Source organism: Primulina huaijiensis, chromosome 10 (genome assembly GCF_012295235.1).
Source record: "Primulina huaijiensis isolate GDHJ02 chromosome 10, ASM1229523v2, whole genome shotgun sequence".
In the NCBI taxonomy this organism is placed as follows: domain Eukaryota; kingdom Viridiplantae; phylum Streptophyta; class Magnoliopsida; order Lamiales; family Gesneriaceae; genus Primulina; species Primulina huaijiensis.
Genome location: NC_133315.1, coordinates 20,040,860 through 20,056,107, shown reverse-complemented (window position 1 = coordinate 20,056,107; position 15,248 = coordinate 20,040,860). Strand labels below are relative to the sequence as shown.

The 15,248-nt window shown below is 33.1% G+C and overlaps 1 protein-coding gene across 8 annotated transcripts; it reads left to right on the top strand.

Moving 5' to 3' along the window:
• Window positions 1-6,536: 6,536 nt before the first annotated feature.
• On the top strand, window positions 6,537-15,240 carry LOC140985790 (auxin response factor 1-like). Of its 8 annotated transcripts, none has more exons than XM_073453720.1 (16): window positions 6,539-6,846; window positions 8,443-8,483; window positions 8,562-8,629; window positions 9,377-9,492; window positions 9,835-9,930; window positions 10,060-10,116; window positions 10,715-10,867; window positions 10,953-11,037; window positions 11,959-12,049; window positions 12,130-12,294; window positions 12,691-12,810; window positions 12,897-12,972; window positions 13,131-13,296; window positions 13,387-13,862; window positions 14,027-14,217; window positions 14,636-15,240. In XM_073453720.1, exons 3-16 carry the CDS (start codon window positions 8,584-8,586, stop codon window positions 14,802-14,804), a joined length of 2,007 nt encoding a protein of 668 aa, XP_073309821.1. In that variant the 5' UTR covers window positions 6,539-6,846; window positions 8,443-8,483; window positions 8,562-8,583; the 3' UTR covers window positions 14,805-15,240. The 8 variants fall into 8 exon arrangements, with proteins under 8 accessions (XP_073309824.1, XP_073309823.1, XP_073309821.1 ...); XM_073453719.1 differs by having other exon boundaries at window positions 6,539-6,861; XM_073453723.1 differs by having other exon boundaries at window positions 6,537-6,861; window positions 8,443-8,629; window positions 13,576-13,862.
• The last annotated feature ends 8 nt before the right edge of the window (window positions 15,241-15,248 follow it).

Genomic DNA, 15,248 nt, shown 5'->3' with positions numbered 1-15,248 from the left:
GTAGTTAGAATTTTGTAACTTTTAAATTATAGACGATATAATTATTTTGAAATCATTCTATTCTTCTATTTATCTATTGTAATCTAGTCTACTCTAGGTAATATAAATATATCAGTTGTAATTATTTGTTTACTGTCATTAATTAAACCGTGCTTTGAGAATTTTTTTGGTTAAAAAATTAATTTGAATTGACGATATTCAATAATCAAAGCAAAATTGTACAAAAAATTGAATTAGAGATGCTGAAATTAGAATTTTGTCAGAGATCGTAGAAGGAAATTTTCTACTATGAAATTTATATTATATATATATATATTTTGGAAAGAAACTATATTCGTACAATCATAATATATATGTATATACTAAAAATATATTTTTTCTATCTTTTTATCTTGCTAGCTAGTCTCTTTGGAAAGTATTCAGAGTGCATTTTTATAATCTTAATTCCAATTATTTGAATATATGATATTAACGTTGTCCTATAAATTAATGTTTTTTGGACATTGGTATTCATTTGACTTTGAAATTAAATATACAATAAGAACACGCTACCTATATATATGACCATAATATATAACCTTGTGGAAAAAGCAGGACAACTTTGGCAAAAATTTGTGTGCGACGGTCTCACGGGTAGTATTTTGTGATACGGATATCTTATTTGGACCATCCATGAGAAAATATTAGTTTTTATGCTAAGAGTATTATTTTTTATTGTGAATATCGGTAGGGTTGATCCGTCTCACAGATAAAGATTCGTGAGACCGTCTTACAATAGACCTACTCACCAACTTTTATATATATTCAAATTAAATATAGAATAATTAATTAGTCCTCAAATATATACGTACGTACGTGGGCTTCTTCCTTTTTCATCAATTTTTAATGTAATATGTCAATAAAAATGTAATAAAACGTACTTTTATTTTTGCCGACAAGTCTGCTGACACGTTAAATTATTGCCAAACAAGCTGAAAATTAATAACTCCTTTATTTTTTTAAAAAATTAATCGTGATTTTATAATTAATTAACGGTGCGTTTCTTGACCGTGAGAGTCGGACATGAGATTTTGTATGCCTGAGGTGAGAAAAAAAATGTTATACTTAAAACTTAATATTTATATATATTTATCATGGATAAATATGATAGTATAAATATAATGAATTATATAAATAAAAGTAACAAAATGTTGTAATAAAAAACTAATACAGCCAAGATCGTTCAAATAAAAAATGAAATTTATATTTCGAACCAGTACATAGTCAATAGAATGTTTCTCGCTTCAATTTTGAAAGTGAAAGTATTGATTAAGTTTGCATAATCAATTTTTTCTATAACTTTTATTTTATCAATAATATGGTCAAGTCATTTAGTTTTTCTTGTAACATTAGATTGGAAATAAGTTTCGAACAACTTCAATTTGAAAAAATATATATTTCGCTAGATGCAACTTTTCATAGATCACAAATGTATGCATCCTCGTGTAAGAAAATAGCCTAAAATGGATCGATAGACAGAGAAATCGAGCAATAACGAACTTGATCGTCATAGAATATAGAGTTGATGATTTGTTTTTTGGCGAGAACTCACAAGAGAGATATTTCAGATTAATCATTTATTCTTATCGAATGTTTAGGAATTATATTAAAAAAGATAAACGAACGGTGAGGCTTCAAGTTTTCATCATGGATCACCGCTCATTAATCATTATTTATAGAATGAGCTTATGTGTACGTGAACTATATTATACTATACTGATAATTTTTTTAAAAATTTTTGTGCCTCCAACATTTTGTGGCTCGAGTTGCTTGTCTCAAATTTTATATTAGTTAATAACCGAAATCACTCGTGATTACTCTTTAACATCTCATTTCAAAATGTTTATTTTTATGATATTAATGCATGTGAGGGTTTCATCATATTGCTATCTCAAAATAGAAATAGAATATTTTATTTTAATTTATTTGATTAAATAAATAGATTTTGATCAATTTTTTGACATGAATATTTAAAGGAATTGGTTTTCTAAACAGCGTTTATATTCAGTAAATACTTTAGATATAAAATATCATTAAAAGATTATTTTTTAAAAAAAATTATTCTTTTTAATTTCAGTAGTTTTAAACCTTGTCAATATACCAAGAATAGAAATCATGGTTATATGAATTAATATTCAAAATTATCCCTAACCTTCTTTTGTTGGCGGTGATAGCAAACAATTCCGATATCATCTTAAGTAAATTATGGAGTTCAACTCCTATTAGTGGATATAATGATCACAATTTTTTTTTTAAAAAAAATTCCCTTCGATTTTTCATTTTTTTGTTGGAATACTAATTTAGCGCAAATATGTCGTCAATATTTTTCAATATCATATCAACATTAGTATTCGTCGTGAAGTCAGCATACTCCAATGAAAATAGCATATATAGGAATAGATTCATGTATCTAATATTGGAATGTGACATTATATCGATCCAGAACATTTGATGGTGCTTATAGTTTTCGCCAGAATACCACACACATTTAATAAATAATATGCATCGAACAAGGACATCATCTCATATAAACTTCAAATTTAAGATGATTTTAAAACTAAAATAAAATTGATTTTGTAAAATCACTCAATTATCCGAGAAAAATCTATAAATTTGTTAAAATATCTTACATCAATTAGATATAGTTTTTCGGAGTTGTATATATAGACTTGGACAATCTTTTCTCCATGAGTTAGCTTTTGGAGTTGAGTTAGGTCCAAATCTCAATCTTAACAAGGTATCAGAACCCAAATCTATCGTTATATATTGGATTGCGGATTGTCCATAATTAGGCTACCTGTTAATGTCTTCATGTTCCAATTGTTCATTCTGAGACGTGATGAGTTATGTTAAGATGTCTCACATCGATTGTACATAATTCTTGAAATTTACATATATGAACTTAAACAATCTTATCTTTTTTAACTAACTTATAGAATTTAGTTATGTTCAGTGCTCATTCTTACGAAATATTACCCTAAAATAAAAGGTGAGATTGATTCAAAATAAAAAAATGATCACCCCACGTGCATTGTCCCGTAAAGTTCCCAAAAATATTGGTTATAGTCAACGAATATCTTTGAGACTGAACGTGTTTGATTTGGTTAGTTGAAGCTATATTCTATCAATCAAATCTTTTATATATACTGGTAACCGTGGCACACGTATTGCGTGTGTCCTGAATACATGTGGCTAATATATTAAATATTCATGATATTACAACATAAAGAAGAGAGTTTATTTTTCACAGTGGCTAGTTTGGAGAAGAAATAATATTATTTTTCACGTGAGCAGTTTTCTTATGACGGTGAATATAATATTATTTGTTAAGAAAAAATATAATATAAAAAATAAGAAAGGATAAAANTGTCAGCTCATATGGCTTAATACAATGCATTTAGATTTTGGTGCACTTGAAAATACAACTAAAGGGAAAATGAAAGGTGACTTTATAAACTATTTTAAAAATTAAACTTTATATGTGTAATATAAGTTCATAAAATATAAGAAATTATTAAGTACAGATTAATTCTTGATTAATTTTCTCCTTTTTAGTTCTAACTTGGCATTAATTCATCGATCTAAATGTATGACTTAGATATATTTGTAATGGTGCTTGAATGTGGTTCCACTCACTTGACACATCAAAACAAAGGATACCGACCCCATATCCTCAGAAAATTGCCGATGACATGTTAGGACTAAATCCAAAAAGTCCTTGTTTATGTTCTTCTACATATTCCAAAAAAATTATAACATCACACTCACACATAATTTTTTTTAAAATAATTTTCTAATGCGAAAAAATGAACATATTTGTCTGTATATATTTACATCCCATATTTTTTCTATGTATAATCACATCCAGTAAGTGAGTGTCAACTAATCGGTGCTCATATAAGTGTACATGATGAGTGTGAAGCATATCAAAACTCTATACGCACATTGTGAGCATCAATGAGATGATACTCACCTACCGGATGCACATCATATCGAAACTCAGTATGTGCGCGCATGTATTAAATCGTCATCCCTCGATTTGTGATGTTCATCCATCCTCCCATATATCCTGGTTGAGAGGTAATGTGAGCGTAGACATAGGATCTTCTCTAATGGTTTTATGTTTCCACTGCCTTGTGATTTTGAGTTCTCTGTTGAAATTGGGACTCAGATTCATCAGGCCAGTAATGTAATGCTTCAGCAATTTTAATGAAGTCAATTTCTTTGAAATGTACCAGTACTACTTGAAGTCATTTCACCCACAAATATAATATTTATATAGATAGACAACCATCACACGCATGCACCTAATAACTCACAAAGTAGGCAAACCTAAAGTTTTTATTTCATATTAGCCTAATCTATATCAATACCTAAACAGTCGGATAATATCATCACGAAAAGTTGGACCCGATACATTTTCGTAACATGGCGATGGTCTTGGTCTCTAGTTAATCTAAGAGCCGAGACTCAACCCATGTCAAAAATTTTATATGATCGAATCTTAAATACAGTTAGATTTCCAAAATGGATAGGATAATTTGATCAAGAGGCCAATGCTAGCATAGCGTTAATAATTCTTTTTGTCAACCAATCCCATGTTTAATTTTTATTGAGCCAACGACGAATGTAAAATCTAATAAAAAAAATTGTAATATTTGACCAAGTCAAGAAACAATATTTCCATTGGCCGGGCCTAAATTTTCTTCTCCCAGTCTATAAATGAATAAGTCCGGCCCACCTTTGGGGATCCGACACAGTTGGTCAACGGACACTCTTCCCAAGAGTAATACTGTACACGTGTTAGATCATATATCACAAAAACTCATGGGAGAGGATCACGGGTTAATTTTGTGAGACGGAACTCTTATTTGAGTCATTTATAAAAAAGTACTATCTTTTATGCTAAGAGTATTGCTTTTTATTGTGAATATCGATAGAGTTGACCAATCTCACAGATAAAGATTCGTGAAATCGTCTTACAAGAGCCCTACTCATCATATATTGGATATATAGATCTATATATATTTACTATTACTATTATTATTATTATTATTATTATTATTATTATTAAAGTTTGAGATATTATAATTAATTCGGTTATAATTATACGTTTATTGACGATTTTTTTTATAAAAAAAATAGTCTTTTGTTTTATTTTAATTTTTATATTTTTAAATTTTTAGATGCCTATCTCACTTCTAATAAAAAAATCATTAATTTGAAAGTACAAGATTTATCATGTTTAAATAGTTCTTTCAATTGTATAAGCGGACATTAAATATTATTCAACAAAACTAAATTATCTTATAAAAAACATATAAATAAGTCAACTTTCAAATTTAATCCGAAATAGTTTATAGTCACTCATATATTAATTTTCTATATATTTAAAGCTTCCCACAAGTCCCTTCTATTCCTCATTTTCTTAGCTATTTCAACTGTTTTTATTTTAATATATTTATATATATAATTGATAGAAAAATAGAATAGGACATATAAAGGTTTGAGTATATAGATTGTGGCAATATCCTGTTATTAAGCTAATGAAATCTATTACCTTAAGCTGAATTGCAAAAAATCATCTTACTCGAGATTTTTAAGTATAAGCATGAGGACAAGAAATTGGTTGGTTAACCGCACGGCAAAAATTTGTGTTAGACGGTTTCACGGGTCTTATTTTGTGACATAGATTTTTTATTTGGGTTATCCATGAAAAAATATTACTTTTTATTGTGAATATCGGTAGGGTTGACCCGTTTCACAGATAATGATTTTTCATCATTATATTATGAATCATTTGTTATCTCATCCACGAGCCTGCCAACCGATGCCAAAAAGTTTTAAATTTTTTTTTAAACAAATTTCTGATTTTTAATATATTTTTAAAAATAAATGATAAATACACTTATTTTCAGTTTTTTATCTATTATTTTATCAATCTATCATCATAATTAAATATAATTTTTATTTCACTAAAATATTCATTAAATAAATATTTTACTTTAAAATCTATTTATCTAATAATTTTTTAAAATATGTGTGAAAATAAAGTAAGTCAGTCTGGGAGGAGAGTAGTTATTGATAACATAACATTAAACACAAAGGTAAAAACTTCTGTGAGACGGTCTCACGGGTCGTATTTGTGAGACGGATCTCTTATTTGGGTCATCCATGAAAAAATATTATTTTTTATGCTAAGAGTATTACTTTTTATAGTGAATATGGGTAGGGTCGACCCGTCTCACAGATTAAGATCCGTGAGACGGTATCACATGAGACCCACTCAAACAGAAATGATTAAGAAGAGATTTGCGGCCAAAAGGCAAACATAATCCTGGATGTCCCCCTCTCCCCACTTCATTGCGCCTTGTGCGTATCGCGCACTCCCTTGTGCTCCACCTCGATCGATGCTCCATAATTTCTATTTTCTCGTCTTAAATTAATTAAAAAAAGAAAAGAAAAGCATAGATACAACATTGATATACAGAGTGTGTATATAATATATTCGCACACATTTTAGAGAGAGATTCTGAGTATTGTCTGCTTCAGCCAGGGCAAAAGACTTCCGTGTTTCTCCCTCCTCTCTCTTGTTTTCCCATTTTTCATCTTCGCCTTTCTCCCCCCGAGGTTATCGTGTAGTCTTGAAATTGGAGCTGAATTTCTAGAAATTCGGAGCTGAGATTTGGTCTTGTGCTCGCAAGTTCGGTGGAAGGGGGATGCTGGTTATCATGATTGGTAGAAAATAATTGAAACGGCGGATGTTCATAGGGTTGCGAGCTGATTCTCAAAATTCAAGTGGAAAAGGTAGCTGCGATTTCGGTATGTGTTGAATTTGTTGAATTATGTGCTTTTCGATTAACTTTGTTCGTGCGATTGTCTCGCTGCGGATAAGAGATTTGAATTAAATGGAAAGCTCGAACGGAGGATTATCCAATTTGGATAAAACTTTTCTTCGTCCAGATAGGCGGGCATGTTGAAGATTTGGACAATTCGTCTATAGTTTGGTTATCTGGATGGATACTTATGGTTGCCGTATTTTATCTCAAAGCTCTTTGAAGTTTATGAAAGAGCTGTTGATCATAAACGTACATGAAATTAATATATTGTGTGTATCAGAAGTTTGTGTTGTGTTCGGGTGTTGTCAACACGAGCGCATAACATGTAACGAAAATTAATTATTGACACACAAGTTTAACTTAATTAAATAGAGACCCGGTTTAAATTATGCACACGTACGAATACTTGTGTAATGGCTCCTGGTAAAAATTAACTAAAAAAATATTTAAATTGAGGATAACAAAATCAAATTCCTTGACACTCCAAGTAATTAGAACGCATCAAACTAAACCAAACTAAAGATTAGATGCATAAATCGGAGTTTTTTTAAAGAAACAATAGAAGAACACTCTTCGATCAACACTCTGCGTCAGTGTTGTTCTGCACGTGTTTTCAACAGCGATCAGCAATACGGTATAAACGTGAGTCGTCCACTCAAATTCTTCAGCACGAAAAATATCTCCAACTCTGAACGTCGTGTACGTACAGAGCAAAATTCCAGCAGTTGCGTAAAAAACCTCTCGAAGTCGTCCACTCCTTTTTCTCTTAATATTCCGTATATATGCAACAATATCTTGGCCACATTATCTTCCCATAAAATCAATCCTACGAACATAGAAACAAGAGTTTAATAATAATAATACTCTATGCAAATCTAAGATCTCATATCTTAAGAATAAATTCCAAAGGAAAACAAATCGTGTAGGATAAATGCCAAGATTAAGTTATGTAGGAATAAATCTTATCATTATATCAAATTAAATTAGTCTATAAATGCAAAACTCTTATTTTTCAGCTTGTATAAAGGACTAAGATTAATGAGGAATAAAATATTCCTTTCAGTGTAGATATGGAGTCTGGATTTGTATGGTTTGTTTTAGCATGAACCTTGAATTTGAACTATTCTTCCATTTTCTTGGTCTTGAAAAAGTATATCTTTCTCTCACCAAAAAAGAACTAGGTTGTCTTTCTAGTTTTTCTCAATTGTTTACAAGTCTTTTAGACTTTCACTTGTATGTGACGGAAAAATTAAACTTTTCTTGGATGCAATGGAAGAAAGAATAATCTTTCTATACAGTGCTAGAAGCTAAATACATTCTTTATTTTATTGCACGTGCTTGACAACGACCGTCAACTGATTATTTCTGGTTGATATTTGAGAAGTATTTTTTTATGGAAGAATTACGGATGATTTAACTGATTTTGCTTTGTATTAAAGGTTATTATGTGTGATATTCTGATTAGCGTATGAGAAAGTGTGGGTGAAAAATTTATTGTAACTGAACTTTTGTATATTTGTGGTATCAACTTCTTGCAAGTTTATTTCTTATTTTTCATAATTAGGTAATAATGGGGTACATCAAGTAACTGGTTGTTATTATCCAGTGAGTGTGACGTGATTTGTACATCATTAGTTGAAGGAAATCAACAATAAACCCTGATATTTGGCGTCTAGGCTCCAGTAGATTTTGAGTTGGTGTTCTCATGGCACACCTTTCCGCAAATTACTTTGCCAGAGGGCCTCCCCCAGGTTTGAATTATGAAGCAAAGCACTCATCTGATGTTGATTAGTTTAATTGTACTTAGCCTTAGGATTTTAATTTATCCATTGATTTAACCGTTCGTCTTGGTATATTACTTATTTACATTTGCATGCATTGCTGCCACGTGCTATGTGAATGTCAAATTTAATGATGGTACTTTCTTTCAAAATGTTTGTACATCGGTGTGCGATGGAGTATGATCGTTTGGGGAAGTGTGATACTCCTAATTGCTGCAAAAGAGTCATGAACCCTTAATAATTATAATCCTATTTTTGGGCAATTGCTGTAACCCAAATATCCACTATCATTTTCTAAAAAAGTACATCATTATTATTCCTTTGTTTGTCCTTAAATAGTGATTCGTTTCTATCTCCAAAGATTAGCAGCCTATGTTGTATTTGCGACAAAGAAGCATGAAGCACATCCTCTTCCCCGAGCTATACAGAAAGGCGAGTTGAAACTTGTATGTTGGATGGAACAGCAGGGGGGTTGGTTCCAATAGCCAGTATCGTGTGGAAACAGCTTTTCCTAGATTCCATTTTAAATACTTGTATGTGCTGATTATCGTGCAATTAGAAGGATACTTCACCTATTGTCTTTGAAGAGAAACACATCCATAGAAATAAGTAACTCTTTTTCACGATTTTTATGCGGTGTAAAATTTACAGCGTCATTTTTTTACCCTTTTGGTATACCTTCTGTTACCTTAATTTGTCATGGTTATTCTATTTTAGGGGGCTCAAATGATGCTTTGTACAGAGAATTGTGGCATGCCTGTGCTGGGCCCCTTGTTACCCTTCCTCAAGAAGGGGAACGGGTGTATTACTTTCTGGAAGGTCACATGGAACAGGTTGGGCTGTTTCCGTCTATCATTTCGCCTAATTTTTTTCTTTTGAGTGTGTGCTTTAGCTTTTGTCAACATTCCGTTGAATTGAACAGGATTCCGGTAGATTTTCTCTTTTCCTGGTATTATTCTTGCAAGAATCTGCATGAATCGCATCATTACTTTATGCATTATCCATTTTCAGGGTAATTTTATTGTATAGCTTATATGTCAGACATTTATTTTCAATTTTCAAATTTTTGTTTCAGAGCTGATTTAGGTTTGTTTCTGTAATATTTTATGCTATTTTGTCAAGTCCATATATGGGTTTTTCGTGTGCTTATTTACTTATGTTGTGATATAATCTAGCTCGAAGCATCCACCGATCAGGGGTTGGATCAGCAACTTCATTCATTCAACTTACCAAGTAAAATCCTTTGCAAAGTGATGAATGTTTCGCTGCGGGTGAGATTCCTTTGAGATATTTTTCTGGATCAAGTGTAAATCTGTCCTCAAGTGGCTTGATGATACCAAAATTTTCAATTTATTCCTACAATTGTGGACTCTGTTGTTGACTCCTCATCTGAATTGTAGGCTGAAAAAGAGACAGATGAGGTATATGCACAGATAACACTGATACCTGAGCAAGATGTATGTATCATCCCCCTGTTTGATACTATTAAACTTGTTATGTGTTCTTTTAATCTGAGCAGTTCTTGCAACTCTATTGTTGAATATATGGTGCTGGTTAGTACCGCAATCAAGAATTTAGTCGAGGGAAGCTACTTAGTGTATTTATAGTGGCAAAAACTTGTTTTTTTAGAAAAATTGCCTGAGGAACTGTTGTAGTTTTCATTGATGGAATTCTTGCTTCCCTACTCCCTGGCCTAAGAGTTAGTTCATCACAAACACTAGTCCTATATTGAGGACTATATGGTGGGATTGTCGGGATATTATTTTTTTACCACAACAGTAATCAAGAGTGGCTGAATCCATATTCTTATTGGAATATGATCAAATATTTGAAGTTGTTTCGAGTATTTTATGTTCGGCTCTTTCTTCTAGGAGGTTAATGATGAACCATGTCAGAACTTATTTCACGATTTAAACTTAATTATAAGACGATATAGGCATACCAAACTTATCTGATGCCATAACATCTTTTTCAATTTTAGCACATTAAACACGGCCTCTTGGTTGGTTACTAATACCCCAAATGCTTATTTTTTTATTATGTTTGGTGGATTAGCCAAATGAGATCACAAGCCCAGATCCTCCTTTACCAGAACCTCAAAGGTGTAGTGTTCATTCATTTTGCAAGACTCTTACTGCTTCTGATACCAGCACCCATGGTGGGTTTTCTGTTTTACGAAAGCACGCAGATGATTGTTTACCTCCATTGGTAAGAATTTAATCGTTTGCTTTCGGTATCCCCTGCATTTTCTTTTTTTCTCGTTTCCTGGGCTTAAAATGTTAGCTTATTGTAGGATATGTCTCAGCAACCACCCTCGCAGGAGTTGGTTGCTTCTGATCTTCATGGTAATCAGTGGAATTTCCGCCACATTTTCCGAGGTTAGAATCTTAATGTTTGATGGATAGAATTTTAGACGGGATCACACCAATTCATCTCAGAAGCCAGTCCATTTCATCATATTTAATAGATGCAAACCTTGCATCCTGTGAAATCTTCGGTGTACCGATCTCTATTTACTTTGACTTAATGCCAAGATATCAATTATCTAGTTGTATCTGTAAAATTGCATTGGCATTGTTTTTTAGCGACACTGTTTTGAGCAGATATGTGCATTTTTTTAATCTTGCTTCTGTGCATCTAGTTTAATTTGAGTTTTCACGCTTCTCACCCATGATGCAGTGGTTTTAGATTAATGCTTTACAAATTCCCTTGTAAATGGTAACGCACATGGCTTATTGCCCTGCCCATTCTGTCACTGTGAAGTTAATATATTCTTGTAGTCCAAATGTTGTAGTAGTTGGAACCTTAGTAGGTTTCATAATAGAGCGAACTACAAACATAAATGAATAAATTTTAAAATTTTTAAGAATGCAAAATATTCTTTTATCAATGTTGCAAGATTATTTAAGTGGAAATATATGTTACTGCTCAGCGAGTGTTGGACGGCGAATATCCTAGAATATAAGATTCGATAGCAAAAACACCTGCTAAAAACCTTCTTTTGATTAATCTGCTATTCAGCACTAGCGTCCCTGTCATTATTTTGTGGTACCAAATTTCAAAATCTGGAAACTATGGGTACTGGTTGGCGTGGACCTATTATGCTTTATAACCTTTCCTATGAAAATCAAAAGTAAAGCTTAATTTGGAGGTTTAGATTAGAGTTTAAACTAGACTTTAATGCAATCTTACTGCTCTATAAAGCGATGTTTCATTTGGAAAAAATATATCTATATCAGAACATAAGATATTTTTTAAATAGGGACATCCGGACAGTAACATTGACTTGTAATTTTCAGGTCAACCAAGGCGCCACTTACTGACCACCGGATGGAGTGTCTTCGTTAGTGCAAAAAAGTTAGTTGCTGGAGATGCTTTTATCTTTCTAAGGTATGATACTTCGAAAATAATGTTGGTCCATATTGTTGAATGATTTTGCTAACAACCAGTTGTTTCATGAATTTTTGTAGAGAAGAAAACGGAGATCTTCGAGTCGGAGTGCGTAGACTCATGAGACAGCTGAATAATATGCCATCTTCTGTTATATCAAGTCATAGCATGCATTTGGGGGTCCTTGCTACTGCATCACATGCCATATCCACTAGGACCCGTTTTTCGGTTTTTTATAAACCCAGGTTTTTTCCCTACTTATTGTGATACATTTTTTGAGAATTTTCAGTTGTATTTTCTGTGAGATTGGGTAACTATTAACTGTGTTATATCGCATCCTCAGAAATATTGTAATTGATTTTAGATATAAAACATGTTGTACAATCCTGTTCAGCATTGAAACAAAGCATTTTTTGAGCAACATAAATAACTTAGTCTTGAAGAAATCTACCTTTAACACAACTATTATTCTTCTAGTCCTTAAACAGTCTTAGTGCGGAGAAGTTTTTGGGTAATGCATAATGATCGTGCAATGCTGTACTGCTTAATCAGTTTGTCTAGGCTTTATGTGTATTTCATTTCCTATCGTTATGATGGCTTTCTGGAGGATAGTTTTTAAATTTGGAACCTGTTGTGTCCAGGACCAGTCGATCAGAATTCATTGTAAGTTTAAACAAGTATCTTGAAGCTCGAAATCATAAACTGTCGGTGGGGATGAGGTTTAAGATGAAGTTTGAGGGTGAAGAGGTTCCAGAAAGAAGGCAAGTTTTTTGGCGGATTCAATTTTGTTAGAAAAGTAAAATTAGTAGTTTTCCATGATGATTTTAAAAATCATGGATGCATACAGGTTTAGTGGGACAATTGTTGGTGTTGAGGATAATTCTACGTCTACATGGCCTGATTCAGAGTGGAGATCGTTAAAGGTAAACCATTACTAAAAATCAGCAGGTGGTCCATTTCTATGTGATTTGGCCCCCTCAAAAGCAGAAGGTTCCTACCCTTTTACATCTTATCTGTATGATTGGAGTTTTGCAATTGGATTATAAATAAATAGCTTTCCTGATTCATTGTATGTCTCCAGGTCCAGTGGGATGAACCATCACTGGTTTTGCGTCCTGATAGAGTTTCACCTTGGGATATAGAACCACTTACTGCAGCAACTTCTCCCACGTCACAGACCCAACAAAGAAATAAACGGACCCGGCCACCTGTTGTGATTTCATCTTGGCAAGATCTTAAACCATTCGGTATTGTCCATATTTCTCTGGTGATGTTAGTTAAATTATCCTTAAGTGCATTCTTATCCTAAAAATATTAATTATTCCTGAACCTGAAAGGTATGTGGAAATCACCTTCTGACTCCCCTTCAGCATTGTCTTACCATGATCCGGAACCTGGACCAGATATTCATCGATCTACTAAATTTAGTCCTGGCAGCCTACTCAAGTCGTCAAACTACAATAGAATTTTGCTGCCAGTTTCGAGCAATTCAATAATATACCAGCCGAATTTTGAGACCCCTGCAGAGTCATTCGCACCTGTTAGTGAAAAGAAACATGCTAATGGCTACAGGCTGTTTGGGATTGAATTGATGGACCATTCAACCTTCGGAGACAGTTCACCAGCAAGAATTGGAGCAGCAGCTGTTGCGGATACTTATGCTCCCCTGGATACTGAATTGAAGCAAAATTCAGAGGCAGAGCCATCAAGCTGCAACCTGACCGATCTTCCCTTGGTGACTTCTGAACCTGACAGGTCAGGCTTGAGATCTTCCCTTGAGCCACACAACAAGCAAATCAGAAGCTGCACCAAGGTATATTTGACGTCGGTTAAGATTTCTGTATTTAAATTATTCTATATGCGAGGAATAGGGAAATCAAAGGTTTGTTCAGATTGCTGCCTTTTAACAGTTTCCTATTTGCGTTTAAAAACCCTTTGTGGAAATGGGTTGGTTAAGTGGGTTCCTATTTTCTGTAGGTTCACAAGCAAGGCATTGCAGTTGGAAGGGCTGTAGATTTGACCAGGCTTGATGGCTACGAGGATTTACTTAAGAAATTTGAAGAGATTTTTGAAATCAAAGGGGAACTTTCTGGTTCAGCAAAGAAATGGCTGGTTGTCTACACAGATAATGAGGATGACATGATGATGGTTGGAGATGATCCTTGGCAGTTAAGTTGAAATTGCTTCTCTCTTTTTTTGTTCATTTTATGTTTATATTTTCTTCAGATTATATGTTTTCCCACGTTTAATTGTGAAGGACTCACTTGTGCTCTCATCAGTTTGAATATTAATATGTTGCATTCGTTAGGATAGTTTGGAACTTTATTACAGGTACCCAAATGCTCGAACAGAAGTCAGACACTAGTCACACCACCGACATTATGTGTTGCCATTCATACTTACATAATTCATTTATGGTATCTCTATACAACTTTCACTTAAGTCTGACAGTATAACTCTACCCAAAAGACAATCTTATTGAGTGTTACCTAAAACTACATGCTATTTTATGGCTTTTGGCTTCTCATACAAGGGTACGCTTCTTAAAATGCTAATATCATGTTTGATTTTTTCGAACTGTTTTAGTGAATTCTGCATGATGGTTAAGAAAATATACATCTACACAGCTGAGGAGGCCAAGAAACTTTCGCCCAAGATAAAACTCTCTCTAAATGAAGTTAAATCTGCCAAACTCCTGTCAAAAGCTGACATTGGTGCTGAAGAACAATCTTCAACCGTGGGATCTGGCTGCTAATGCATTCCTACTTCTCTCTAACTTGCAATGAAGTTGAAAACTGTTCAATTTTAGAATTTACGGGATAGAAGACAAGACAGTCAGCAAATGAAATGAATATCAAATTTGTTCACCAGCTAGCTGTGATGCTGTGCACGAGTGCTTTGGCTGGTTCATTCGTGGTTGCTGAGGATATATGCTGGTGATGCATAAGTTTGTCTTTTATATTGTTACTTGTAGAAAAGCGTTTTCTTGTGGGTAAGGATTGTATTGTGATATTGTGTTGAGAGAGGAAATCATCGGGCGCTTACTTGTTTAGATCCAAGTGGGTTTCCTAAGATCTTAGATGAGGATCGAGATATGCCTATTAGTCGAGGGAAGGGTTTGTTAAGATTGTATTGTGTCAAATGAGTTATGAACGTGAATAGAAAAACATTTGAAAGCGTAATTTTTGTATCATGTTAT

Bases quoted from the DNA above. Each gene is read 5' to 3' on its own strand.
- LOC140985790 (XM_073453718.1), top strand. From the start codon at position 8,584: ATGGCACACCTTTCCGCAAATTACTTTGCCAGAGGGCCTCCCCCAG. The intron at 9,931-10,059 runs GTGAGATTCCTT...TCTGAATTGTAG, and splicing joins TGATGAATGTTTCGCTGCGG to GCTGAAAAAGAGACAGATGA. The intron at 14,218-14,635 runs GTTAAGTTGAAA...GAACTGTTTTAG, and splicing joins GTTGGAGATGATCCTTGGCA to TGAATTCTGCATGATGGTTA.